At 42.4% G+C, this 27,573-nt stretch overlaps 1 protein-coding gene across 3 annotated transcripts; it reads right to left on the bottom strand.

Annotated features, from left to right (window-relative positions):
- Positions 1–70: 70 nt before the first annotated feature.
- Positions 71–27,225, bottom strand: sema3fb (sema domain, immunoglobulin domain (Ig), short basic domain, secreted, (semaphorin) 3Fb). Of its 3 annotated transcripts, XM_049732703.2 has the most exons (19): positions 26,825–27,225; positions 25,278–25,465; positions 11,529–11,689; positions 11,200–11,262; positions 10,882–11,001; positions 10,190–10,279; positions 8,900–8,993; positions 7,995–8,114; positions 7,721–7,860; positions 6,615–6,729; positions 5,010–5,079; positions 4,788–4,932; positions 4,360–4,582; positions 3,999–4,087; positions 3,745–3,786; positions 3,305–3,462; positions 3,031–3,113; positions 2,652–2,785; positions 71–2,175 (listed from the first exon to the last, which is right to left on the bottom strand). In XM_049732703.2, exons 2-19 carry the CDS (start codon positions 25,393–25,395, stop codon positions 1,729–1,731), a joined length of 2,412 nt encoding a protein of 803 aa, XP_049588660.1. In that variant the 5' UTR covers positions 25,396–25,465; positions 26,825–27,225; the 3' UTR covers positions 71–1,728. The 3 variants fall into 3 exon arrangements, with proteins under 3 accessions (XP_049588660.1, XP_049588662.1, XP_049588661.1); XM_049732705.2 differs by lacking the exon at positions 10,190–10,279; XM_049732704.2 differs by lacking the exons at positions 25,278–25,465; positions 26,825–27,225 and adding an exon at positions 16,641–16,866.
- Between the last annotated feature and the right edge of the window lie 348 nt (positions 27,226–27,573).

The raw sequence follows: 27,573 nt of genomic DNA, 5'->3' as shown, positions 1-27,573 counted from the left end.
GGCGTAAAGATGAGACAAGTAAGCGGGTTATTTATCTGCAAATGTAAAGAGTATTTTACACAAATGTGCATTCTTAACACTTGAACAGATACAACTTTATTCAGGGCAGAACATAGAAAACATCCAGGATCAAGTTCATCACAATGAGTGGGGAAAGCATTCCATTCTTATAAAATATAGAGCTTTAATTTATTAGTTGGCAACAACAATGGACTGGGATGGTACAAGTAATTTGCACATTTAGGTCAGTACGTAACGTCCCCTCATTTTGTTTAGCTTAGTTTTTCTAAATCTGATATAGCAAAAAGAATGCAGAACCTAAAGACAAACTTTTTTTTGCATGAGTATTTTTCTTGAGCCAAACCACAAGTGACAAGAGTGTTAAAGGCCTAATTTGTCTAAATTAAATAAATCTTTCTTTAGTTTGTAAACATTTGTTTTTAATTACTTCAGGACTGTCACAACCATTTACTGTATATGAACTCAGTCATTTACATGGAGAGTACAAATAAATGGTACTATACAGTAAAGTCATTTTAAAACATACCAAAAAAATGTTGAATGTCCAGTTACAAATGATTATTTCTGTTTGTTTGGAGCTGCAGCACATTCAGATTTACCCTTCTATCAAGTGTATTGTGCTAGCAATTATTCACAAAGCCTATTATTGATCCCTTAAGGTAGGAACAGGAAAACAAAACAGACCACACATACACCTTATTAGAAACGCAGTACAAATACATTTTCATGCACACAAAGAAAGCCAGCTTCCCAATATTTGGTTAGTGTCACAACATTGTTACAATGCTCAGTTGTGTATACAGTAAATGGAAATCTCCTTTCCTAACACAGATGTGAGAAGAACAAAAGTTCTATGAACCTATTGCCAACCTAAACCTTTTTTTTTTTTTTTTTTTTACATTATTCACAGATGTCTACAAGTGTGCTTGTTGCATTTGGCCCTTAAAACTAAAAGAATGCCCTTTATACAAAACCTTGACTTTTTATTGCACCGCAGTCTCAATATAGAGGAAGTTTGCATTTGATAAAGCCCCACCATTGCATCATCTATTTTTGTCCACTGTATCGTTCACGTAAGAATAACTCGCAGCAGAATACATTTGATAAAAAGAAGACTTTTTTTTTTTTTCTTATCTTCTGGTTAAAACAGTGTGAATATTACCGAGTGAGGAACTCTTCCTATTCTTCATGTCCATGGTCCCCTAAATGTCAGTCCACATGCATCCATGTCGGGGTTGTGCGCCAGGCGTTTCTGCAATACGGCGCCAAGAAACAACAGCGATCCCGTCACCTCTTATGAGCAATTCCTTTTTTTCCCCTGTCACATGAAGAGCTTCATAGCTGGGCTCCCTGCAGCTCACACACTCCATAGCACAAAGTGTCTCCAATGTCATGTGACAGACGAGCGTTGTAATGACAGTAACAGCGACAATAAATTTAACAACAACAAGATTTGCCCCAAAGTTACCTATACACAAGAGCCCGTTTTCTTTTAAGTACAAATAAATCCACAGAATGACAGGCCTACTATATACAACCTACAATAAATACTGAAGTAGCATACGCTTTGAAACGATGGATGTTGGGGTGTGTGTCTAAGCCTCTTTTTCTGGTTTGTGTATATATTTTTCATCTTGTTGCTTCACTCAATGAGTCCCTCCCAGTTTTGAGGGTGGGGAAGGTGGTCGAGGAAGGTGTTTGGCCTCCTCATGTCTCTACGTCCTCCTCTTCTTCCTCCGCCATGTCCCCATGATGCCGGCGATTGCGAGGCTTCTTGTGCTCCTTGAACTCTTTGAGGTCTTTGACCTTAAGGGCACCCGGCACGGGGTCTCCAAACTGCCAGTAGTCCTGGCAATATTGATTAATGAGGCTCATCTCGGGCTGGCTTAGAATGGTCAGCAGGTCCTTGTATTGGACTGTGCTGGGAGTCCACTGGGTGCTGGAGTGGAGAGAAGATGGCAGCAAGCCTACGCCGCCTTCTACCAGGGCGTTATTGACGGCACGGCCTGACAGCACCACCAACTGTAGCTTGACGAGAGTGTGCTTGAAGTTCTTCTCCGTGGCAGTGCACTGATACATGCCAGAGTCGGAAGGCTGCAGAGACCTCAGGAGCAAACCTTGCTCTGTTTTTAAGATCCGACCATCAGAACGCATCTGCACAGAAAAAAACAAACCATGATGTCATTTTAAGCAGAAAACAAATCAAGACTTCCCACCAAATAAAGTTGAGAGTAAACCGAGACATCATTTCAGTATACTGTATATGCCATGGGGAAAATTCTATTCGAATGAGCACATATTGAAGGTTGAATAGCCTCAGAGAAAAGAAGCTGCTTGGAGTCCAAGGGTCCACACTCTATATACTATGACCTTTCGGGTATTTTGCATAATTCAAGAGTGGCAGTGTCCCTGCAGTGCCTAAGAGAAAAATAAACCAGGACTTCACTGAAGAGATAAATAGACAGGAGTGAACTGATCAGTTGGTCTGCATTAAACCGGAGTTGTATTCTTCTTTTCTTCAAAGGGAATTATTTATCTCAAAGTTTAGGGCTGTTCTAAGAGATAAATCAAAATGCCATGCGCCTCACTAGCATTGGCATCTTTGAAAAGCACATTTTCTTGCATCTCACCTCCTTCCTGCGGTCGCTGTTATCTCGCTGTAGATGCCATTTGATGACAACATGCGGGGAGCGGGCCTGACACTCCAGGAACGTACTGCTTCCCTCCACCCCGTACTGTATCATCTCAAGAGTATTCTTATTAGCTGCAGGGCAAAAAGGAGAGAAGCGTTACCATGGCAACAAAAGACTCATTACCATCAGCTCCCTTCACCCAAAAATCTTAGGAGTGACAAATCAAAGCACTTGGCTTCCAGACATTACCATAAAATTGACACAATATAACCATTAGGGCCCATTACAATGAGTAACGCTTTTAAGAAAGACAACAAAAGCGTCAACAAAAGCAGAAAGGCAAACTTGGGGACGGGCTGAAAAACAAACACCTCACCGTTGGAGTTGAAGCCTCGACACTGGCGGATAGGGTTTCCGTATTTAACGTCCTGTCTTCGGCTGCGTCTAAAGGGGTCAGACCTGTGGTGCGAAATCAAAAAAAGCATTAAGCCATTTAAAGCATTCAACAACAGATAGTATGATGATTACTTTATCTAAGATAAAGATGCATAACTCAGAAAGACTTTCCTATAGAAATTCATAATAATGAATCATCCAGTGTCCAATCTATTCGGACAGTCACAAAGTTTTAAATGTGTGCTGGCGCTCACCTTTTCTGGGAAGCGGAATAACGGGAGCACGACTTGCCATCCCAAGCGCAGTACGGGTCTCTGGCTAAACAGCAGTCGGCACACGCTTCGCCATAAACATCACAGCGGTGAAGCGCCAGCTGGGTCAGCCCGACCGCAGATGACACGTACAGCTGTTGCTGGTGAGAGAAACCGAAAGAAAATGTTGGTGCAATGTCAAATCAGGCAACACAATGCTGCTCTCGAAAAAAGCACAACTGAAAAACTAAGGTAACTCAATTGATTTCGCTTTTTCCCTCCACACACAAAGGATAATAATCTATGATCATCAAAATAATCACAACAAAAAGGGCTTAACTGAAAGGCTAACAAAAAAAAAAAATCCATCTGAGCCGCACTTAAAATATGTTTCAATTCATGTTCTCTACCCTTAAACATAAAAGTTGTACAAACATGCTTACCCTTTTAGAAGACACCTTCATTGTTGTAATTGGGGTTGCAACCTTAAACATAAAAAAAAAAGGTCAACGTGGTTTCTCTATCTACTATGGAAATTGTCAAACAAAGGAATGTGAGGTAAGGAGCAATTATAAAGCCTGAGCTATAGAATATGTAAAATATAAAATGTATATATATTCAATATACGAATATGTGCGTGTTTGTTTATATGTATATATGAGTATATTTATATAGAACACCAAAAACCAATGCTCACCCTGAACACCTCAACTTCCTCCAGTACTAGCTCCTCAGTCTGCAGGTCATCTCTGGGAACAACGATAACTTTCTGAACTGTTCCCTTGTCTGTGGGAAAAACAAACACACACACACTTATTTCTCTGAGGAGCCTCCGACAGATGATAATTCTCACATCAAGAGCAATTGTATTTTTTTTATTGAAAGTTTCTGCCAATGAGTTGCTTTAATAAGTCAAACCAGCAGGTACCACACCAGCACAAACTGTAAGAATGATTTTATTTGAATTATAAATCCCTCTATGGGATTCTCTCAACAGGTTGTCCACATCGTGACATCATTAAAGAGGTGACTCCTAGTATTTGTAAAAAAAAACTCACCAGTTCCCAAGAAAAGCACTTCATAGTTGCCATCCGCAGCGGTCACCTGGTCCACTGCAATAGTGGTGAACTCATAGTCCACGTTGGTTCGCACCACTAGGGGGCGCTTGTGCACTGGGTACACTGAATTGTACATGGCTGGGTGATTCCTCATGAAGTTGATCACTTCATCCGGATAGTCCTTGGTGGATTTCATGTTGGGAGTGAATGTACCTCCGGGGCACTACAGAAAGAACCGAATCAACATGCTCAGGTGTAGAAAAACACACATAATGACCTGACTTAAAGAAATACTGAGTTAACTTGTGCTGACCGTGCTTTGCTTTCTATTTGTGGTTTTTGGGCAAAGCAAAATCAATGTTATGCCAGCTTGTCGTGGGATTCGCGTGTGGGGTCCATGCAAGATTAGACTTATAGGTGAGACTTACTGTGCCTGGGCGAGGGTACGGGATCTTCCCCGTGTAGGCCACCCACTGGTAATTAGGACCTTCCTTGTGGGCAAAAGGTCCATTGAAGACCATGCGGATGTCAGCCATAGAGTAGACACAAACGGCCGAGCCTTTGAAAACAGAACTGTGACGAGGAAAAGAGAGAGAATATTTCTAGGTAAGATGAACACGTAAAAATGCAAATATTATAATCGTACATACCCAGAGACAGAGAAGACTCCATATATAACGGGATTTTTGGTGTCCTGTGTTGGCTGTATGTAAACGTCACCTGCAAGACAAAACAAAGGCCTCACATTACTTCACTGCAAAAAGAAAACAAAGGAATGCAACATCATACTCATCTTAAATATTTACACAGGTGAACCCAGCTTTGTAGAGACCCCGCCCCCTACCCCCCCTCCCTGAAAAGGAAGTCCTCTGCAAAAGATGCTGAATATTCATCTTTGTTGAAGAAACATGCTACTAATTGTTGCCTTTAGACAAAGTGAGATTTTGTCTGCACTCTGAAAATCTCCAAAATCCCACAAGAGGGTAAACGGTAGCTATAAAAGGTCAGATGGGTCATGTGACATTTGAGCAGGACTTTAAATGAATAAATTATGCAGAAATCCTTCCAGCCAGCCATTTTGCAGAAATCCTTCCGGTTATCCGTTTCTTTAGCATGCCAGGTGAAAGTCAACATGCAAACTTCATATAACAATTTGCAGGGAAAGAACTAGTTACAAGAAGCGTGTCACTCAAATCAGAGCACCGTTTGTCAAAAGTCCAGAGAGTCCAGAGAGTCACCTTTACAGTTGTTCAAAGGAAATAATTGTCAGCCATAAAAAGCAAGCGGTGCATTGAGGGACAGCAGAGGGGTTGAGATGAAAGCAAGAAGTGGGTCATCATGATAAAGCCGCCTCAACTCCAATCAGACACCTTCAGCACGGCACTTTTCATTCTTGACATGAGTTCAAGAGCATTCGTGAGCTGGTGCATCAGTCCTCAGTTAATGCAGGACTCTATTTTAAACCACACAGGGACATAGACTGCCCCCCCCAACCCCGGAGAGGCTACGATTCTCACAGTCACACACATTCCTATTTGGTGATCTGATCTGCAGACCATCCCTTTTCCACACACAAAAAAGAGACTTGTGCAAGACATCTTGAAAAGAAATGACATGATGTGTGTGTGTGTGTGTGTGTGTTTTCCTGTGTCCCATTACAGTACCCTTGATGGCTCATAAAATGGAAAGAAAGAAGGAAGAAAGCTAAAGATCCAGCACATGTGCCTTAGTGTGTATGAATATCGGACATTTTTGGCAGGTGCTGTTCTAGAATAGTTTTTCTTTTAGCAATATCAGATGTGATGGTACGTGACAGGTACTTGGAATTAAATATGCCTTTCATAAATCTCGTCCTTTTGTCTTTTAGTCAAAGCAATTTGATACTTACTGTCAAAATGATTAACTGCGTGACATACTAGACTTCAAGCATAGATGGTAACAAAAGTTTCTCTCCGATTTAACTTTTGGAGAATGTATTTGTATTTCTGCTTGAGGTGATACGTTCAAGTTCGGTTCCCCTTTTAAAAAACGTTACACTTTGGTCAATGTATCTGATAATATGAATAAAAAAATAAAATAAACAAACAAACAAATATAAATAAATGAATAAATAAACTCCACGAGTAAATAAATAAATAAATAAATAAATAAATAAATAAATAAAAACTCCACAAAGGAGTTAAATGTGTATTTAATTGTCTGTTTAGGTGAAATATTAAAGTGATGACAATGCAAGGCGTGTATTTTGTACTCACGGAGTTCATCAAAGTGTGTCTCCATCCCATCTGCCCCTGGTACCGAGCAGATGAGCCTGGCCTTGAGGAAGGTGCTCCACTTGTTGACTAGACAGCAGTGACCGCCATCATCATTCTGCGGAAAGAATACAAAACCGTTTTGCTGTCGTTTGGCCACACGCACATCCGATCCGCCTACTCATCTTCCTACTCTAATGAAAACAAACCACAGGTGGAGTCTCCCACACAAAGCTCAACATGTTGGTTTGCGTTACGAGGAAGCTTAATGGAGGATGGTGGGGGGGGTAAACACAGTCTCCTCGTATTTATACTTTTCCATCTGTGGTGGAGTTAAATGCAAAGCAAGACTGGAATTATCCTTAAAAACAATACATTTTTATAGAAGAGCATTATTATTATTGCTACATGACGGAAAATAATTCCTTTTGAATTTTGCTGGGTTATATTTTTGGATATATTCATCGTATAATTGCATGTATGTTTGCGCAAAAGGCCGTAGGTGGTCTGCAATTCAGAAGGACGGACTAGAAAGTTGTAGAAGAAGTGTCATGTCCAGATGCGTGACGAAGAATGAATGACAAGACCACATCTCCCGAGACCTTGACAAAACACACTGTGGAAGGGATGGATGTTTGTGTGCCGGCTGAATGCATGACACTCTCAAATAAACAAAACATTGAGCAGCTAAGATGACAATCTATATTTACCTTTTTTCGTTATAAGTAAGAAAGCGTTACAAAACATCTCTGCAGATAATTTTTTTTTTTATATGAAGCCTTTAGGTTTTAATTGGGGGGTGGATAAAATACCGATTCATGAAGTTGAACTGGTCTGAAAGTGTTGTGGGACGATCAGACAGAGAAGGCTGTGAGGTCAAAAGGTGAGAGTGCAAAGGGCAGCCTAACAGACAGAGGCACGCATTGTGGACAGGAAGGTTAAAGACACATGTGGATTCCAGCACATCAGTGTTGGCCAAATACCAGTTCAACACATAAACACTAACATAAACATGCCCGCTGACTCTTGAGACTAAGGAAATTCTAGACTGTTTTTAGATTGATGTGATTTTGTTTTCGTCATGTTTACAGCCTGTAACAAACACACACCAGGCAGATGCGTCCGATGCGGGATTGGGTCACGGGACTCTGGCCCATCTCGGAGGACGTCTCCCGGAAGAAGAAATACAACTTGTCGTCATTTCTCTCCGCACTGTCGGGGATGAGGTGCACATGGACGAAAGTGGGATCTGTGGGTAGAAGAGGCTGACATATTTTATATACTGAATGCATTTCCTGTTTATCACTTGTTGAGATACTCCGAATGGACGGACGGGGGAGTTGACCATTTCGTTGTGATGTCCTCAAAAAGTAAAACGTTTACCATTCAACCATCTGGAGTTGTACTGATCGGTTCGCATGGCAATCTTTGTTCCCAACGTCCGGAAAATGGCCGAGTCGGTTCCCATGAAGTCAACGTAGACTCCTGCGTAGAGTTCACCGTCTGAAAATAAAATACAAATGGTTTAGTAAAATTTTGCAGCCATAATTAGAACAAAATGAATAAGATAATTTAACAATCCAGTGTATCATTTTAAGACTGCATTATAGGTTGCCATTTTCAAAGGTACCCCAAAAATGAAGACGATAAATTACAGGTAAAGCATTTTTTGCAGAAGCAGTCTCTTAAACGTCTTCAACAAGCCTTCACACATGATTAAGGCATAAAATGTTAGTGCATGTGTGCGGACAGATGGGCCGCGTACACAGTACGCCAGCCTCGTTATGGCACAGGAAGGCGAGGTGATTGTGGTCCAGCTGCTTTGTGGGCCCCACGAGAGAGCAGGTGGGACGGCAGGGGGGGTGCGGAGGGAACAAAGACCCCCCCCCCCCCCCCCCCCCCCCCACCCGACACTCCCACTCTACGTTGAATGTCCCAGTTCTCTGCGGCATGACGTATATTCCCATCCATCATTAAAAGGTTGACGGATGATTTGATCTAATGTGTAATGTGGCATACAGCCGACTGGTAGATTGAATGTTGCCGACACAACGGACAGTAAATCCATCTTGGATGACAGACTACATTTCGAGTTTGAGATCTGGATATGACCTTGGACCATCTTCACGAATGGAATGAACATTTTTGTCTTTTTAAAACTACTCAACACTTTTAGGAACATCCAAATCAAAACCTGCTAGGGATTGTAAAGGGTAAAATCTACAAAGCAGCACGTACAGTATCTAATGATAATGAATGATAATGGGAATAATAATAATGACACTCACTGATTAAAGCTGAAACACTGTTGAGTTTCGGGTCGTAGGAGCACTTTCCTTTCCCAGACTCTACTTTGCCAGGCTCCAAATGGAAAATGTCTTCCTGCAATTACAAAGTCAGATGGAGATGGCAATAAATTCAGCACTCTTGATCTTGTCACAGCGATTCCCTTGGGTTGGGGAAATGCGGTTCTCTCGGACTCCTGTGGGACCTATGAGGCCTGATAGTGTGCATTCACAAAAAAAAAAAAAAAAGAAATATGCAGTGTGAAGGCGGGATTTGGAAGCTGCTGTAATGTACCCTGTGCTGCTTCTCTCAGCATAATGAAGTGTGTGCCAAAAATTTCTCATATTCTTGCTGCCTATGGTGGTACAGGTCTACGCTTGACACCTGTAATCCAGCACAGTGAAAACAAGACCAAGATTGGTTGCCGCATCCCAGCAGTGAAAAGTGATTGTTAGGAATTTATGAGTGAAAAATTGAATCAGTGGCATGCAATGGCATGTCCTATGGCTGCACCTCCGACACCGGCAAATCATGTCAAATCCTCGTTTCAATTCCCTGTAGGGACAGCGATGCCTGTCATGGTCCATCAGTAGCAAACTCACTTTGCCTCTCCACCCATCTACATACTCCCGACTCAAATTTGATTAAAATCACAACCCTGCTGTAGTGGATATGCTTACAGGGTCCTACAAAATAATGTGACAAGATCACTTTTTCCACTCAAGCCACTACTAGTCAATTATTTCAAACGCTTGGAGAACATGTTCAAATGTGTAGGCCTTTTATTTGCATTGCTGCACAGCCAGATGACTTGTGTTTGCTCTGGGCTAACAATAGCCCGCTGTTGGAGTGGCTAAGATGCTGACGAAACCTGCTTCCTCCCGAGGAGGAGACGCCTAGAAATTCCTGTTGAAGTTTGAGGGCCGTGTGGAACCGATGCCGACGGCACCTTTCTGTTTTTAGAAGCTAAATTGTTCAAACAGATTTGTTTTGGTCGTGCAGCTGTGATATGCCTTTGTCCTGCTAATATCATTTTTAAGAACCAGCCCTGTTACAAACAAACCTTTCAATAACAAACATCAGAGTATGGATACGTAAAGACGATGAGATCATGACGTTAACAGAAACATGATTAAAAGTCATGGAGGGAGGGGGTTGACCACAAATAAAGTGCACTAAATGGTCAAAGAGCATGCATAGGGTTGAAAAGGTTGATCAAGTGATGGCCAGACACAAAGAAATGGCACATGCAGCTTGTCATTATGAACCCACGCAGAAGGCCGACATCACACCTTTAGTCCGAGTGTCTCGTGCACCGCGCTGGGTTCAGCGGCACGATTGGCCCTTCCTCTGGCCTGCGCCATCTGTAGATACATGGATGTCTACAACGGGAGATAGCAACACAGTCGGCGTGTTATGCCTCTTAAATGGAAAAAGTCTGGGAACTTCTTTAAAGAGATTAAAAAGTTGACCAAAAAGGTGGAAGACCTTTGTTAGAAGAGGCCATATTGAAACCAGATGCAATAAGCGACCCATAAAAGCCACACTTGCTGCTGCATGTTCTCAGCACAGTTCCTAATCGACTCTCCCGGGATCGTCCAGTAGTCAATTCCACCTAATGCGCCCTTTTTATTGAAGTCCCGTGGTCATGATTGGGAAACAAGTACAATACTTAAACAAGAGTGAGGTTTTAATGTGAAGGAACAGGGAGGTTATGATTTCTGGCTTGGTTTTGGGAATTCCAGTGGCGCTATTAAAGGCTGAGTTCCTTTAACAGCTCATTTGGGACAACAGCTGTGAGTGAGTCAATCTGCGGTGCCTCATTACAGCCAAAGTACCACAAATACGATTAATCGTGTTGGAAAATCATTAGCTATTAATATAAGTACCCTACCATGAGGTGGGTGGAGAATAATCTTAGGTATGAGGTCCTAAAGCTCTCAAGGTGATCATTGGACAATGTTTTTTTTTTGTAAAGTCTTACCTGAGATTTTCGTCCACGGTTGACAAAAGTACAGACGGGATTGTAAGCGCCTGTTCCGCAGACATACAGCTGTGTCCGATTCCATGGCTCAATTAGACGGATGAAGTTGGCACACTCTTCCTGAAGAGATTAAGAGACCACAATTGTGCCAATATATGAATAAAAACAAATTTCATACCCTTCCGGTCAGAAAGAATACAAACAATTCGCTATTTTTGTTATTATATACCGACCGTCAATTTTTATAAAAGGCTGTCTTGCCGCTGAAAATAATCCAAATCTCATGACTACAGATTTGCTGTTGAACGTCATACTTACATTGGCGTCTTTCCCACTTACGAGGCATTCCATCTTTCTTCGTTCCGACACTGGCCAGTGAATCTGCGAGCAGAAAACAGTTCATATGTTACACGTCACTTGCATTTATGAACGTTTCAGCCTACGTTTTCGATGGACGTCCACCAAGGCTAATATTAGCCCCACGGGAATGATCCGAACTCTATAAGCCTTATAATGACTCACTAGACAACAGGAAAGTGAATGCCAAGAAAAACTAAATTGGATCTGATGCGAATGGCTGCTGCTGGTGCACTGGAGCAGAACAGTTTGGGCAATGGTAAAAGTGTGATGGAAAAAGCAGTTCTTACAATATGAGGATCTTTGTTGATGTCATGGAGATCCAGAGAGAGGATGTGATCCTTGCTACCAATGTACATGCGGTCGTAGTCCTCATCCATCCGCAAGATCCGGTAATCAGATGTGTTGAGGAGGTAGGCAAAATGATGAGCTGTACCAGTCGATCTCAGCTCTGTATGGATGAAGAAATATATTTTTTTAAAGTGCGTTGATAAAAACCTCACTTGTACAACTAAATGGTCTCAGTGGCCTTTGGAGTTCTCTGATGGTTTTCAACAAACAGGAATGTAACTTAACCCCACACATTAGGAAGAAGTGCTAGTGAGTGTCTGTCACATGGTGTTGATGGCTTAATACCACCTAGTAGATCTAAAGATCTGGAAAGTCTTTCATCATGACTTCCATGAAAGAGACATTGTCATATCAAATCGTAAAATGACACACCAGACATACGGAAGACCTTCCACAGTGGTCACCTAAGCAGTCTTTTTGTGGGTAGCCATGAGCAAGTGAGATTTAAAGCTTAGCCGCAAATACGTAACATCATCATCATATACAGAGAATATCGAATTTAACACCTGAGATTTGCTGCGTATGAACTTGACCTGAATAAATCAGAGCTCAACCGTTACAGTATCAATTTACTCGCATAAAGTTTTGATCTTCATTTCTACTCAACCCTATTTGGTGAAGGTCACCTTGGAGTGTGCCTCTGGTAACACAATGCAGTAAACATGTCCTCTCACGTCAAGAGTAACCCAATCTTCCAACAGCATGTTTTGGAGTGTTTGTTTGGTAGGCTCTTGTGGCCTCAGCCACCTCCAGCAAGCAAAGCAAGGAGGCCGTACCACGCCATAGGCAAACACACTCCGATATAATCAATCGGAGAAAAGTTCCAATTTGCATACTGTAGGACAAAAGTATTTTTTAAATTATAATAATAAGCAAAAGTTTTAAAAATGACTGGCTATATTTGGGAGGTTTGACTTCATCACAGTGCCCATCAAGTGAATGTTTACGCATTAGCCAAAAGATAGACAGCTGTCAAAACCGTGCAGTGGAACGACAACATGTGGCCTGATCGTGTGATTATTTGTGTTAAGTTGAATGATGACTCCCCGTACACCCGCTCGAGCTGCGGTGTTTGTGTTCCTGTGTGTGTGTTACTACGAACACAAAGGCCAGACACATATTGCACATGCACAACCATGGCAAGGAGCAGTCAAAGTCCTTCCTGAGGCAGGTTTTCAGCAACTCTTCAGTATGTTTGTTATAGCTGGACGGGACGTCACCTTCTGTCAGCTGAGGCGGGAATGTCAACAAATCCCAGAGTAGCGAACAAACATGTGTAACCCAAGCTTAGAATAATCCGATAAATACAATATACGGTGTGGTCTGAAGGCATTACGCAACATGTCAAGATTGTTCCCTGACTTCATGCACTCCTTATAAAATCACACCTATCGCATGAGGTGATGGTGGTGTTGACAAAAGCTAAGCCTGTAGGGAAACTTTGCTCTTTCATTATAGTGAATGAGTCAAAGCTTAAGTTAAGACTTTGGCAATGTTGAGACCTGACATTAATGTGCATCTCAGGTGATCCGATTACAAGCTGACACGTTAGCTCACGCCTGGCATCTGAGTCGCTACGACTAATCATATGCCTCTAGTGACCACTTGCGACCAGACGTCATTCCGTCGCTCGATAAAAAATAAACAATGACATCATTTTTATTTCGGGGTAAAGACTTGCCGTTCTGTCTTTGAGAAGGATTTCAGTCATGGCTTTGAATACTTCTCAAATCCCTCGTTGGACTGGCAATAGTGGTGAAATTAAACCAGGGAGGGAATAAGATCCTTGCACTCAGCGATATATTCATTCCAGGTCATGCACCTGTACGCGGACACTTGTGTGGTATGCAGGTGGCCCGATAAGAACATGAGCCCTGTCCTCAGGTAAAAAAAAAAAAAAAAAAAAAAAAAAAGCATCCAAACCGTTCAGTCTGCTGAACACAGACAAGCGCTCTTTCACATATCAGGATGCAAGTTTAGAAAGATGAGTCCTGAATATGTCAGCTGAACCTGATGTAAAATAATTCATATGCAGGATATATTCCAACGGAGTTTGGACGTTATTTAAAACATCCATAAAAACAGAATCCATTGGTTTTTAGATCTTTTTCAAGTTCAGGAGCCCAAAAAACAAAAAAACATAGATAGGTAGGAAGGGTGCGGCCGACATGAAGCCATGCATCGCACATTCACAACCAGACAGTGATATGGGTAGTCGAGAACATCAGGCTCGGGTTTCAAATAAAAATAAAAGCACGCAGCACTGCCAAGTGCGCTTTCTTGTTGAACAACTGGAGTTTCATGATGAGGGATATCAAAAGTAAACAAGCAAGCGATTGCTTTGGGGGGGGACCCATGAGGTTTAATGATGAGCCAAGTGTTGAGCAATCATCCTCCTCAAGTCTTTGATATGTGGATTCCACTTTGTGATTGAAACGTGCAACTGAGAAGCAATAACTGTAGGATATGCGTCAGCATACTCTAATGTCGAAACATCGAATTCGGAATGATTAATCAGTTGCGATCGCTTTGACTACCATCTCATCATTTGTAAGCAAACGTTTTTAAAAACCCGTCGTTATCTCAAAGGACCCGAAAGAGCTTTACCTTACTAACCTCCAGAACATCACATCCACATTGGTCTACCTGAGCTGTGTCCTGAGGCACTTGAAGGAGGAGTGTTAGATCACACGCTAGAAGGGCAGGAGCAATAATTAAGGTGTTTAAGTTGGGTGGGAGTGGTGTCATGCTCTTACACATCAAACAAAGGTGGTGTTAGGATTCTCCAAATATTTTCAGCATTAAGAGGGGGTGCAATAAATCTATTGTCTCCAAAAAGCCCTTTTACATTTGACCAGCAATGACTGAATCAAATAAATGCTGGAAGAGTTTAACTAGGGCAATACAGTTTTCTGACAACCCTAACCCTAGTACCGTCACTCACGAACTAGCTAAAATCGTAGACTGTCCGAATTGGCTCCTGTCCGGCAGCTTCTATCTCAAGTCGATGGCTTTCCTTGTTATCTGTCCAGCGCAAGTTTCTCACAGTGATACCACGTATTAGCAGGATAAGGACGTACCTGATACGGTATAACGACAATCAGGAAGATTAGGAGGTACGTTTGCTGTGGATGTGGCTGCTTTTCGTCACAAAATCCAATCACGGCACGTTCCCACACAAAAAACTGCGACGTCAGCACTATTTGTGTTTGTGGCAGACATTCACGTGGGTTGTTTTGCTTTGTGACGTTGCAACGGCAATAAAAGAGATGACACCGTCGGCAAAGTATGAGATTTCTGTTTGCGGTTAGCTTTCCTAGTAAATGAAAAGGGACGGTATCTGAGGACAACACCTGTTTTCTGCAGACTGAGGGTGGAGAATAATAGAGGAGCGAGAAGTTCGGCCACTGTGTCATCTCAAATAGGTGCCCATTCATCAAATAGCACGCAAATGCACATAATATCATGAAGCGGAATCAAGACGAGCTATTCTACTGTGGTTTGTTTGTATTCCGTTGCTGTGAGCTCTTCTCACAAGGGAAAAGGTGTGACCTTCTCATGTCTCAACACGTCACACGTGATCCTTCGCTATACGAGCGCTAACGTATCGCTAACACGAACTACCACGTTGGGTCCTGTTTTGCCTTTGGAGGGGTGACCCTTCCCGCTGCCCACCACAGGCACCTCGTTACTACCATACCCCTTTGCTTTCGTGCCGACCTGCGGGTGCTCACCCGCTCTATAATTAGGATTCACTGTAAGCCCCTTCCCTGGCCTATCCCCTGTCACTCCTTTGCTAATGGCACCAATTTGTATTCGCTGTCAGCTCTGATGAGCTCTCATGCGAAACGACGGCCTTATCACGAGGCTTCTGGCTACCATCACCTAAGCTCCGCTGTTGCCTGCCAAGCCCTGAATGCTGATGGACAGGCAGAAATGGCAGAAGGACGATGGGGGTAGGAGGATCTGGTGTCTCAATTATCAAGTCTATTCTAAAAGCACTAAATAAACAAAATGGCATTCTTGCTCATCACTCACCAGGCATGACCAATTCATGCACACTTACCGCACTGCAAATATTCGTGTAACAATTGGGTTAAGCGTAAATCAAATAGCCATGACGTGCTCGTCATTTGTGTGGTGAGTTCAAACGGGTTTGCACGTGATGCCAGCTCGTGCTGCGCAAAAGTACGTTAATTAAACCGCACTTGACTGACAACATCTTTAGTAAGGTGTGGTTTGCAGATTCATAATCTCAAGTTCAAGCATAATAAAAGTCAAAATTTTCACTTTGATTGTGACCAAACCTGTCTCGGTATCCCCTGCCAGCAGCAATCACATCATTCAAAACAGACATATATGGGGATATGGAATGAAGACAACTTGCAGGGAAGGAGACACCCGCCCTCCTCCCAAAGAGAGCACGGTTGTGTTTTAACTTGTGTTTTTACTAACTGCCTGCAGCTCAGTAGACAATGTCCTTGTCCCAAAACACGCCAATTGCTCCGCACGTCATCATCTTCCACTCAATGTGTTCTGGGTTCCCGGCCAACAACTGATTGCTTGATTATGTACCGTATAATCCTATGTAGTCTTTTCTTGACTGATCTAAAGACTTGTATTCCCCAGCATGAGCTTCCACAAATGCTGGTCAGCCTGAGCCACAAGACCTGATGAGATCACAGGTCATTGGGAAGCACTGGCAATGCTTTCTGCTCTGGTTTAATCCGGGATTAGCTCAGGGTCAGTGTTATCTCTCCTCAGCCTGAGTAGAATCAGGAAACAGGGATTGCCTGAGGTGAAGTGGCATTACGGGATAGCAAATGTGTTTCACACAACTGACGGACACGGACAAAATCTCAATGAACACGACGTTGGCCTTTCTAACAATTCCAAATCCTTGCGCTCCAGCTCAGCAAAGATACCGTTTGCACGATACATTAGTTTTAATACAAATACTGAGACCAGAAATAGCCTGTAGTAGTTAGTTCTGAAATTCTGATAAGACCCCAAGACTAAATATTAAGCCCTGTCCGAATGAGCAATATTACCTTTCCTCCTTATCTTGGCAGGTCGCAGACTCATGTCAAAAAAATAATCCCCACATTCTGGACACACTCGAGGGAGAGACACACTCCACATCTCTGCCCAACGTCTTGGAAACAGACGCAGATATGAATTTTGGACAGTTTTGCTGTAATGAAGATGGAAAGCCCTCTCTCCCGGTGTGGAATGTTGCGCCGATGAATATGTCGAGAAATCAGTCACTGTGGGAATGTTGGAACTTTAAAAAAAAAAGATGCATTTGTCGGATGGAATGCTATTCTTGTCCAACTTTAAGTCAATGCTTGAAGATTTGTTTGCCCCAGACCGGAAATGTGTCACCAGACAACAAACAAGCAAAACTTGTTCATTCAGCTTTACCTATATTTATATCTTAATTGTCCAAATCTATTTCTCAACACTGCAATTAAATAATGATTTACAAAAACAACGCTTCCCCTTTTTTGCTACAAATTTTAGCTAAAAAAAAATCTGAGGGGGTGACGAAACGTCTTAACAGGACAATGACTGCCTCAGGTGCATCCTGACAAGTCAGTGGAAGATTTACGAGTAGAAAAACACAGGACGTAGCAGCCTTTGGACGGGGCACCCACTGCCATGCCCCGTAGCCATGAATGCCTTATTTGTTGAAGCTGTATGGGCGTCACAACGTGGGAGTCCCGTTGTTCCAGCCTCTTCGTGAGAATGACGGGAAAGCCGGACTGATGGTGACAGAAGTCATTGTGGATCTATTCCAAGTTTTTTCCTACCACCTATAACCAAACATCTTCTTCTTATCGTCCTACAGTGCATAGATGCCCTCTTTAAACACATTGGTTGTAATCAGAATGAAAAGCTTAATCCTGCTACACTGGCATGCCAGTCCAAAATAAATGAAGCCCACAAAGCCTTTTGTCCGCTCCGGGGTAGACAGTCGAGTTTGCATGCGGCCGGACCTTCCCAGACAGGAAGTGGGATTACAAGACAAATCCGGAATTTTAAAGTATATGTCAGCACAGCCACTAGATTTGGCCTCATCACTTTCCATCTCTATTCATCTGAAACAAATGTGATTATCCTTCTCCAAACAGCTTTGTGTTTCTGGCTGCTACCGTCTCGCTGGAACACTCAACCAAAGGAAGTCCCAACAGGGTTGCATCCCCCAAAGGGTCATGGCATGAACCTTCTTGTATATACAGCGCCTGTGCTGAGGTCATTCATTCGAACATGCACGGTGATGGTAGAAGCTTGCTGTTGCTAAATCACGGTTGTTTTTAAAGGCATTCTAAGACTCTCAGCTCTTATCCTGTTTCTGAAGCAGAACAAGATAATTGGTTCTTGAAAGAAGTAAATAATTAATCTAGGGGGAGGGGCTGTCCCTACCTGACTAAAGGCATTTAATAGCTCTTCTATGTATGATTTGCAGGTCCAATTTGGAATGAATGTGTGTTTCCAGTTATTTACTAACATATGTTTTCAGACAGCATGTGCAGGCAAGCCTATTGTACAAATGGAAGGTGGTTCAAGGGAGATAATGGATAAGAGGAGGTGAAGGTGCGAAGTGGACGGCGGGGATGACGGGTCAGTGAGTTTGCCAAGCCGATTTAGACATCCCAGTTTGTCGCTGTTAATCTCTGGGCAACTAACAGGCTGACACAATCAGCTTGATAACTGTGGGAGATGGAGAGAGGAAGAATAAGACCAAGTGAGTGAGAAAGAGATTCAAGCATAGATGTTTCTAATTTGTCCTTTCAGAGTTGTTTGCTTTATTTTATAGATGGACACAGCACGTCTCGGTCAAAAGCTAAAAGAGACACAACGAGCCTCTTTCATCAGCTTTGCACTGCTGCTCTGCTTCCCACAGAACTAATCAAAGTAACCTTGAATCGCAAGTTGAAATAGCAACTGTCAATCAACGACTGCCGGGAGGCTCGACGCATTCACTTAAGGGCTCCACTTTCAAGCTTGATCAATATCAGACAAAATGTAGTAAGAAAGTAACACACCAGTAGGTATTAATGGAACATGCGAAACCCCAGAGAGGTCTCAGCCTTGAAAACAAGTCAGCAGAAGGGAGGAGGAATTTGTCTCAGCAAATCACACAATAATGTTTGGTAAATAAAAATTGTAAAAAGGTATTTGCGCCGTTGTGGGCGTGAACACAATTGACTAACTCTGAGTTCGGCAAGCACCATACATGCAGCGAGTATTTTCCATCACCATTGTTCTTCCTCATTAAACAAGAGGAACACTGCTTGAAAAATGTCACTTGTGCCTGAGGTGACAACCACACATGGGAATAAACTTGGACAGTTTGACAGCTGAGGAAAAGAACTGAAATATGACAAAATCAAAATTTTAATGACCAGTCAGTCTCGCCACACTTTGGATTGAAAACATAGAGATACACCTGTCACACTTGATATTTGATTGACGGGCAGCATATGACACATTCTGACCTCTGTATGAGCGACTCCAACAGGAGATAATGAGCTAAAATCCGAGTTTTTTTATATTCTTTAAGTTGATTCCCGAGAGAGCAGACAATAATAAAAACGAGAGAAACCAAAGAAAAACAAAAGATTGGCGCTAACGTTCACACATAAAATATTTTGGCTTCATCTCATCTTTCTTAAAAAATAATTGCATTGGATTTGAATCCAAGCACGGTGACTCTTGACTTTCCCTTCAAACCTGGAGGCAAAAAACAACTTTAAACAAAAGCTCTTTCCCAGTAATTAATAATGTTTCTCTAAAACGTTTTAATTGACATCAAACGAGACGAGTCAAAACAGAAATTGTGGTAAACCAGCTCGATTATCTTGATAAAGTCGAGTAATCAACAAGGATATAATGAAAATATTTGAGGTCCTAAAACAGACGAGATAATTATCCAGACACATGATTATCTTTGTAATGATTATTTTTCTGCGTCATATTTTCACATCAAGTTATAAACTCGGAGGACGACAATTTGAAAGGATTAAAAATCAGATGCGTTCAGAACAGGGTTCAAGTTATAAATACAGAACTGCGGGAGCCCTAATTGTCTCTCTTTATGGGATGGGGGGGCGGGGGGCCCTCGATGGTGGGAGCTTAGCTCCCATTGGCTCCCACATAACTCGAATCCCCATCCACATTCATGACAGCTCTATTCATAGATGGTTGAGACTTGCCCTCTGATGAAAGTGAATTTCCTCAAGACGTCAAGAGGCCATCGCCAAGCCGCCAGTTCATGTTGCTAAGAGAGATCGGGGATGTGTTCAACTCAAAGCGATGAGGAGGCAGAGGTTAGCGCTGGCCGGGAGTCAAAGGCTTGTTGCTGCATTGATACTAATCCTGCTGCCTGCTGTTATTTCGGAGCATGTCAGAACTCGATCTTCCCCGGGCTATGTCTTAACTATATGAAAGGATGTAAGGACTTTAAGCTTATCGGAATAGCTGTGCGTCACAATTCGGGGGACCACCATGTGGACTGTACAATGACTTTATGCTTATCTGAGTTTTCTTGGTGTCCAACAGAATTACTACACCACAATGAGAGAGTCACATTGCCCCAAACCATCATTTATCTCTTTGAGCTAATTAATTCCAATCAATTACTTTTTCTCAATGCCTCATGCACATTTAGAAAAACAGCAAGATCTCCTTCACTCCTGCTCATTTGCTTCCTCAAGCTGGTTCCATCAGCTTTTTTTTGTCTGCATTGAAAAACCATTGCTGCCCACAGGGTCCAGGCATGTGACAGAGGTGGAATCTTTTTTCTGGTCCTGAAGGGTTTGGGAGGTAACTGCCTTAATTGCAGGTGTTAAATTAACACTTGTCACAATTTGGCTGACAGAGCATCAAACAGGAGTGATCGCTATCAGTTATTTCAGATTTAAAGGGGGAGACTATGGATTGTCTCCTAGAATGGAGGAAAACAACTCGCAGTCCAACCTCGGCGTGCCTCGTTTCTCTGCCTCCCTCGGTCAAAGCAGTTCATCTTGGATTCCAGGCCGTTTGTCTTTCAGAGAGGAAATGCAAAGCAGGCTACTTGCAAACTCTGGGAAACACCACAGGACTTTCCTGGGGGGGGGGTATTAAATATACCCACTGGAAGTCACATGGTCAACCGGCAATAAAGTATTCATTACCTTTCCATTCAATGGCTAAGTAGAAAAACAAGCAATTGGGAAGTCAAACATGGATTTAGTAGTCGTGGCCTCTCTCACTCAAACATCTCGTAGCTGTGGAGCTTAAGCATCTTGCGCAAATCAAAAGGAGGTGGGACGAAACAAAATTACGAAACAAACATTAGGGTATGACCAAATCGTTTTACTGACGCTACCTCTAGAACTTTTCATCCTCTGTCATTTGCATCGCCCACTTTCCGTTGAGCACAATGCCAGAATGAGTTGTCGTATTTAAACTGCTACTTCTATTTTCCCTTCGATGTAAAGACCTCATTTTTCACCTCGATTCTAACCTGCCATCCTCTCACAGCGTGCCCTTTGAACGTGGACTGGAGAATCTATAAGATTCACAGAGGAGGTCCAGCGGGAGACTCTGCGCCACATTCATTGACCGAAAAAAAAGTCTGATGCCAGTTTGATGGCCACCCCCAGGTCTCCCAGAGTGTGAATGAACTTCTTTGAAAAAAACCCAAACCTACACAAACGCCCCTGCAGCTTTAGGACCTTCATTGCGTGTGGGTGAGGCCAAAAAAACAAGGGGAACTGCATGCCAGAGTTCCTCGGTTTCACTTTGTCACCAATCACAAGGAGGCACCGCCGGGGGGAGAGAGTCAAAAAGGATGGGTCACTGACAAAAACAACCTTCCAGGGGGTCAGCGCAAGTCTCAATGGATGCTAACTAAAGTCCATCCTCACACATTAGAATTAACACCTACTCCAAAAACAGGCAGTAGGAAGGAATCGGGAGATCTCCAAATCAGCATTTCAAAACCACGGCACCACAAAGACATCAAAGTGCTTGCTTTGTATTGCACTCAAGGGTTCTTACGCTAGTTACGAACATGGAGACCAGCTTTCAAGCACCACTTATGAACCACACGGAACTGGAATGACTATGTGACGAGATGCAGTCACCAAAATGTGAGGGTCGGGCATCGAGTCTCGAGAATTCGTTGGAACCAATCTGATTTTTCAGAGTGTTCAAATGAAAAATTTTGGTGCCTCGTCCCCAGACACGAAGAATAAATGTGTCCAGTGTGGATTAACTTTGTTGCTCTATATCCTTTTGAGATGGTCTGAGAGGTTGAACAAAGAAAGTTTTCTGTACATTCATAAAGACATTTGCAAAGGTCTTGACAGAAATCATCTGCGGAGTTTGCCCTGCCAGCTTTTTTTCATTTCAGGAAAGAACCCGGTTCTGTCTTGTGCGGGTTTAACATATGGAATCATTTAATGCGTTCGCTTGTTCGTCTAAAGTGTGCAGATAAACGTCCGTGTAAATGCATAAAAGAAGAAACTAAAGCGGCAGGGACAAAAAGTGAATCATCTCATCTTGTATTTTAAGGGAGGAGTGGTTTGAGTAAGGCAACAAATCTAACATGTCCTTGAAACACAAGAGTGACAGACAACACTGGGTCCTCAGTCTTTTGGACAATGAGTCTCAGTTTCACGGAGGCTGAGCCTGAAACTTGACTCGGGATGCCGTACAGGTGGAAGACTCTCAAAAGGCACCACAAAGCACCGCTGCCATGCCAGGATTGGCAAACTGTAATTTTTCGGATCCAGTGTGAAAGGTTAACGAGTCTTTACTGCTTTAGGAAACGGAGAATTGCACTGACACTATTCTGTCACTATTTTGTTATTCGTTGAACACTCACCACAGGAACACCACCAGAATGTGTCGTGTGTTGTCCGTTTAAACATTTACTAGTTTAAATGACGAAGCAGCTGTAAATGGACACACCCAAAGATGAACTGACAGTGAACTGCTGACAACTAACGGCCGGTGCACTTCGAAACTAACTTTCAGTTCATATCTTCCTCGCCTGTTTGTATTTCTAGGTGTTCAAGATACAGTCGATCCCAGTTCTCAGATTCACTTATTACTTCTTTACCTGGACAGACAATTATAATATTTTTTTGTTTATTTGCAAAAATTATTTGCGGTCAGCCTCACCACACACACAAACGTTCATTTGATGTGGCCCGCGAAGACAAATTGTGGATCAAATTCGTGTGTCATTACTAGAATTGCAAATTGTCTTCACTTTTAATATCTTTTTTTAAAAATATTTGACCAGTTTTTACTCGTCTGATTTAAAAACAAGTTATTTGTTGGTTTGTTTTGTAGCTTTCACTGTATATAATATGAGGTGCTCATACATTTATTTGGGTTGACAGTCATAATGGCCCTCCGAAAAAAGCTATGACTACAATGCGGCCCGTGAAAAAAATAAGTTTGACACCCCTGGTGCAGAGAATGCAGATGAGCTGTATTTAGAATAACAAGTGATCACTGCCACCTGCAAAGCCATTGGTGAGCTTTTGTATTGTGGCAAAGGTGACCCACATTCTTTTGTCCCAGTGGATTTGGCCTTGATTTTATTCCAGATGAACGATCGTGAAGTAGCAGTATGCTTACCATACAATACTAAAGTATACAGCAGACTGATTTACAGTGGATTGCTTCCCTTATTTAAAGGCAGACCCAAATCTTTTTGAGTATTCACTTAAACCTGCAGATTAACTTTGAGAAGGTCTCTGTGGACTAGCTGGCGACGGCAGTCTTGTCTCAACTAATCTTCAAATGCCAACTGATCACCTGGGGCTAGATTTGTTTCAGCGCTGCACCTCCTTCAGTGGAAACAGGTTCCTCATCTGACATTGATTACACCTTTCCTGTCGAAACTGGCAGACTTGTTGCTAACGCTGCCCTTTCTCCTCAGTTTACTAGCGCAAAAGTCGTGATAAGCTTGGACAAAGTTCTACGTGTAAAGTTTCTCCCTCGGACTTTCACGTCTCGTTTGAGATGATCCGTTTTCAAACAAGTGTTCTGGAAATCGTTTCACATTTGTTTTACAACATTGTTGTCTGCATGCATTGACTGCCCTTTCATAAAAACGGAGTGCACAACTGGAATAAAATAAAATAAAATAAAATAAAATAAAATAAAATAAAATAAAATAAAATAAAATAAAATAAAATTAAATTAAATTAAATTAAATTAAAATAACTGCAAACAAATTTACCAGTTTCAGCACCTTCCCATAGCACTCAAGTCAAGACTGCACATCATAATGCATCAGAAGAAGTGCAGCCATCTTGCCAAGGTGAGGACTGCATGGGCCTCTCAAAAGCAATTAATGCAGCTCGAGTCACGATATTGAATGTAGGGGGTGCAGTCCTCTGAGAGAAGCAGCTTCAGTCGACGGTGAAATTCATATCGACTGGAGAGCCAAACAGGTAGGCAACGCAGTCCAGCCTCTTTTTTTTCCCCATATCAAAGCGTAGCATCTGCCTCAGACTGCAAATTATCTCAGTAGAGTTCATTCAAGAATGCGCCAATTCAAAAGCATCCAATGAAGTCGTTTCACTATGAACTGGTTGTAATGAATCACAGAGAGAAAAGAAGACACGCAAATTGTCAAAAAATCCAAGCTGACTAAAATAATATTTGAAATGTAAAATGAAAATGGCCGGGCTCTGGCTATGCTCACTGATGTGTTAAATCCTTCTTGATTAAAGAAAGAAAACGACTTCCACAAGGAACCGTGCCGGTCCACTTAATGAAGTCAACTTGTTGGAGGGAGCGCTGGGAAATGGAAAGCAAAGCAAACAGGGGCGCCACCGCCACCGCCGCCGCTCGCTTCCTCGGCTTTTCTCTTGATGCTAATCAAAGACTTGATCTGCGAGCTGGACGGGCCTCAGGGATGTCGTTCTGCTCGAGTGATCCTGGCAATTTGCTCTTGTTAATATGCTCTCTAACTCGGACCCCGACAGAATGCATCGCACCTCATTTGAGCAGCCACTGACACACAAACAAAGACCATAAAATACACATCGCTGGGCAATGATCACATCACGGTCAACAAGTTATTACACACACCGTGTTATTCCCCATAATTGGTTTGGCAAGTGTAACCAATGTGATTAAATACAGTCCGCATGTTAATTACCTGAAATTACAACTAATGACTAAAAGAGGCTGAACAAAGAACAGCGGGGGAAAAAAACTCCCAATTTAAAACCGCATGTTCAAAATACTAGAAGTATCAAGAATAATATACTACAGTATGTATTTTTCTTGTCTTTTCAAAATCAAACCGTTTGAGGAGCCTCCTCATCAAATCTCGCCCTGTTATACTTCTCGGCCATTGGTAAGTCCGGCTTTGGTTACTGAGCCGGATCTTGTCGAGCGAGACTTTGCACATTCCAGCTGGTGTTTGGCCAGCTTCTTTTTCACACAGTGTGGAAAACAAGACAATGAAAGCAACTTGGTGGCGCATCACCAAATATAAACACCCTCTTCCCCCTCCCTCATCATCCTCACCAAGCAATCAAAGAAGTGATCATTATCAGGAGCCAACACTAACAATAATCTGTGAACCCAGAAACACAATGCAGCTCTGCTTACCTTTGGAAAAATTACGGGAAAATCAATAGATACAATCAAAGATGATCAGGCCTTACCTTTGAAGGAGACGAAGACACGGGGTGCAGCCATTGGGTCGTTGCTCATTGGGTTCCCCAGGGCAAAGCTGCACAGCGCCACAAGGATGTGCACTGTCCACAGACTGTGCAGCTGCATGGCCGATCCACTTCCAGTAGCACACAATCAGTGATTTAACCCCCCCCCAAAAAGAAGAAAGAAAAACAATCTGCAGGAAGAAAATTGAGTCCATCAGGGAAAAAAAACTGCACATTATAAATCTGCCAGATTCTTTCACTGCTTTTGTTTATGAAGTGATGTGAAAAGTCAACTGAGTAGCTCCCAGGGGGCTCATCCCTGCAGGTTGTGGAAACGCAGCCCTGAACTTAAACTGGATCCCTCTCAAAGACAATGAATGCCGATGGAACCGAGCCAAGCTTTTGGAGATTTGCTACCCATTTCCATTTGGTACATATTTAGTCTGTGTGTCTGTGTGGTTTTCATCGCCGCAAATAAAAACCACATTCCGAACTGATAAGATATTGCCAAAGTAATAATTCAAATTATGGTTTGAACTTAAGCCCGTTCCGGTGCTTCCTGGGGACGCAACAATGTGTGGATGGCATAACTAAAAATAAATATTGCATACTGACATTACAGTGGGTGTAGAAAAAAAATGTTTTAGTTGGTTAATTAATGATGGCCATCAGAGAAATATTTTTTAGCTGTGATGTCTGGTGAATTTAGAAAATATTAATTAAGAAAGACAATCCTCCCAGACATCATGTTGCGCCAAGTGTCTGATGTTACCGTAATTGCGATGATGATTACGCGCCAATCTTTCTGCCAGACGCACTTTACAGGTGGACCTGCCTGGTGTCCCCATTTCAAAAGCAGGCAAAGACAAAACGGCTCCCAAATTGTTTTGCCAGAGTGGCTTTGTGAGCAAAAGCAGCTGTTTAAACCTCTGCTCTTTACAGACAATTTGTTAACCAGCCAGCTGTTTATTCTGAGACAGAAGCCAAGTCCTTCACACCAGCAAATGAAATCAAACAAGCCACTGCGAGCAAATGACAACGAGGAGAGTAGAAGGTCGACTCTATTCAGAAGAATCTATTTTCTGTGTAAAAAAAAAATAAAATAAGCACATCTACTCCCATTTAGTATTTTACATATTTGAATGCATTCACCATAAGTATAATTTTGGCATTATCTGAAAACAAAACCTTTTGGCCATGTAAGGAATTATAAATGCATGCAGCAACATTATGAACAAATAAATCTCTGCAGTTACTGAGGAATATCTCTCTACATTCAAAATTGATAGGATGAGAATGAAAACAATAAAGATGAGGTGCTGCTAAAAGGGGATCTAGACTCAGACGTGTGTGACAGATTGGCAGTCTTGGCTACACATGGTCAACAGAACAGTAAACAGACTGCTGAGCTATTAGTTAAACTGCAAAAAAAGCAATAGTGAAATACTATTTTGTTTAAATGGGGGGGGGGGGATTTTTGAATCTATATTGCAGGTGTAGTCAAAATAGCATGCTGACAGGAAAAACAAAACAATACGGAAATCACTTACCTGGCTGTCAAAGCGTCTAAATTAAAGACCAAACTTCAGAGGCATTCTGGACAGTAATTAAAGGGAAAAAAAAATCCAATATCACTTTTGCGTCCAAGTTGAGCTGAAAAATATTTAAATCCCGGTTCTGATTCTGAACGGTCCTTGTTCAGAAGCAGCAGTGTACCTGTGCGCGCTCGCTCACCGCTATATCAGCACGAGAATAAAAGAAAAAAAAATCAAAATGTTCATTTGAGCCTTGACAGTCGGTGCACGAAAGGCGAGCAGCGCAAGAAACATCTCTTGCAGCGTGAAACTATGTCCCCGAGGTGGAAGAGGTCCAGCCAGACACGCAGCGTGGGCTCGTCGCTGGCTAAAAGTTGGCCGCTCCTGACTGGCGAGAAGCTGAAGCAGGGTGGGAGCAGGTGGATGCGGAGGCCGGACGGCTTGTGCTGAACACACCCACGGGGGCGGGCAACGCCGAGGCGAGCCGCCCGCCCCTTCGCCCAACCGGCCGCGGAGGATACTGTACGCGGCACTTTGGAGAACCATTTCTCAATTTACTCATTTATCAAATAAATCTTCCCCAACTAAAGGAATTTAAATGACTGTATTTTTAAAAAGGTTATCACAGCGTGACATTATAAATCCATTTGACTAAATTAGCGCACAGACAATGTCATGAATGCCACTTGAAATTATCACAAATTTAAAACCTTATCTGGGTTACTTGTTGGTAAGAAAAGGGCAAGGAATGTTATTCATTTAGA

Source organism: Syngnathus scovelli, chromosome 11 (genome assembly GCF_024217435.2).
Source record: "Syngnathus scovelli strain Florida chromosome 11, RoL_Ssco_1.2, whole genome shotgun sequence".
Classification (NCBI taxonomy): Eukaryota; Metazoa; Chordata; class Actinopteri; order Syngnathiformes; family Syngnathidae; genus Syngnathus; species Syngnathus scovelli.
This window is presented reverse-complemented; position numbering and strand designations above follow the sequence as displayed.

Excerpts from the sequence above, each read along its gene's own strand:
- sema3fb (XM_049732703.2), bottom strand. The coding sequence starts at position 25,395 with ATGCAGCTGCACAGTCTGTGGACAGTGCACATCCTTGTGGCGCTGTGC. Across the intron at positions 11,690-25,277 it reads TGTCTTCGTCTCCTTCAAAG|AGCTGAGATCGACTGGTACA; the intron begins GTAAGGCCTGAT and ends TCATCCATACAG. Across the intron at positions 2,176-2,651 it reads ACAGCGACCGCAGGAAGGAG|ATGCGTTCTGATGGTCGGAT; the intron begins GTGAGATGCAAG and ends TTTTCTGTGCAG.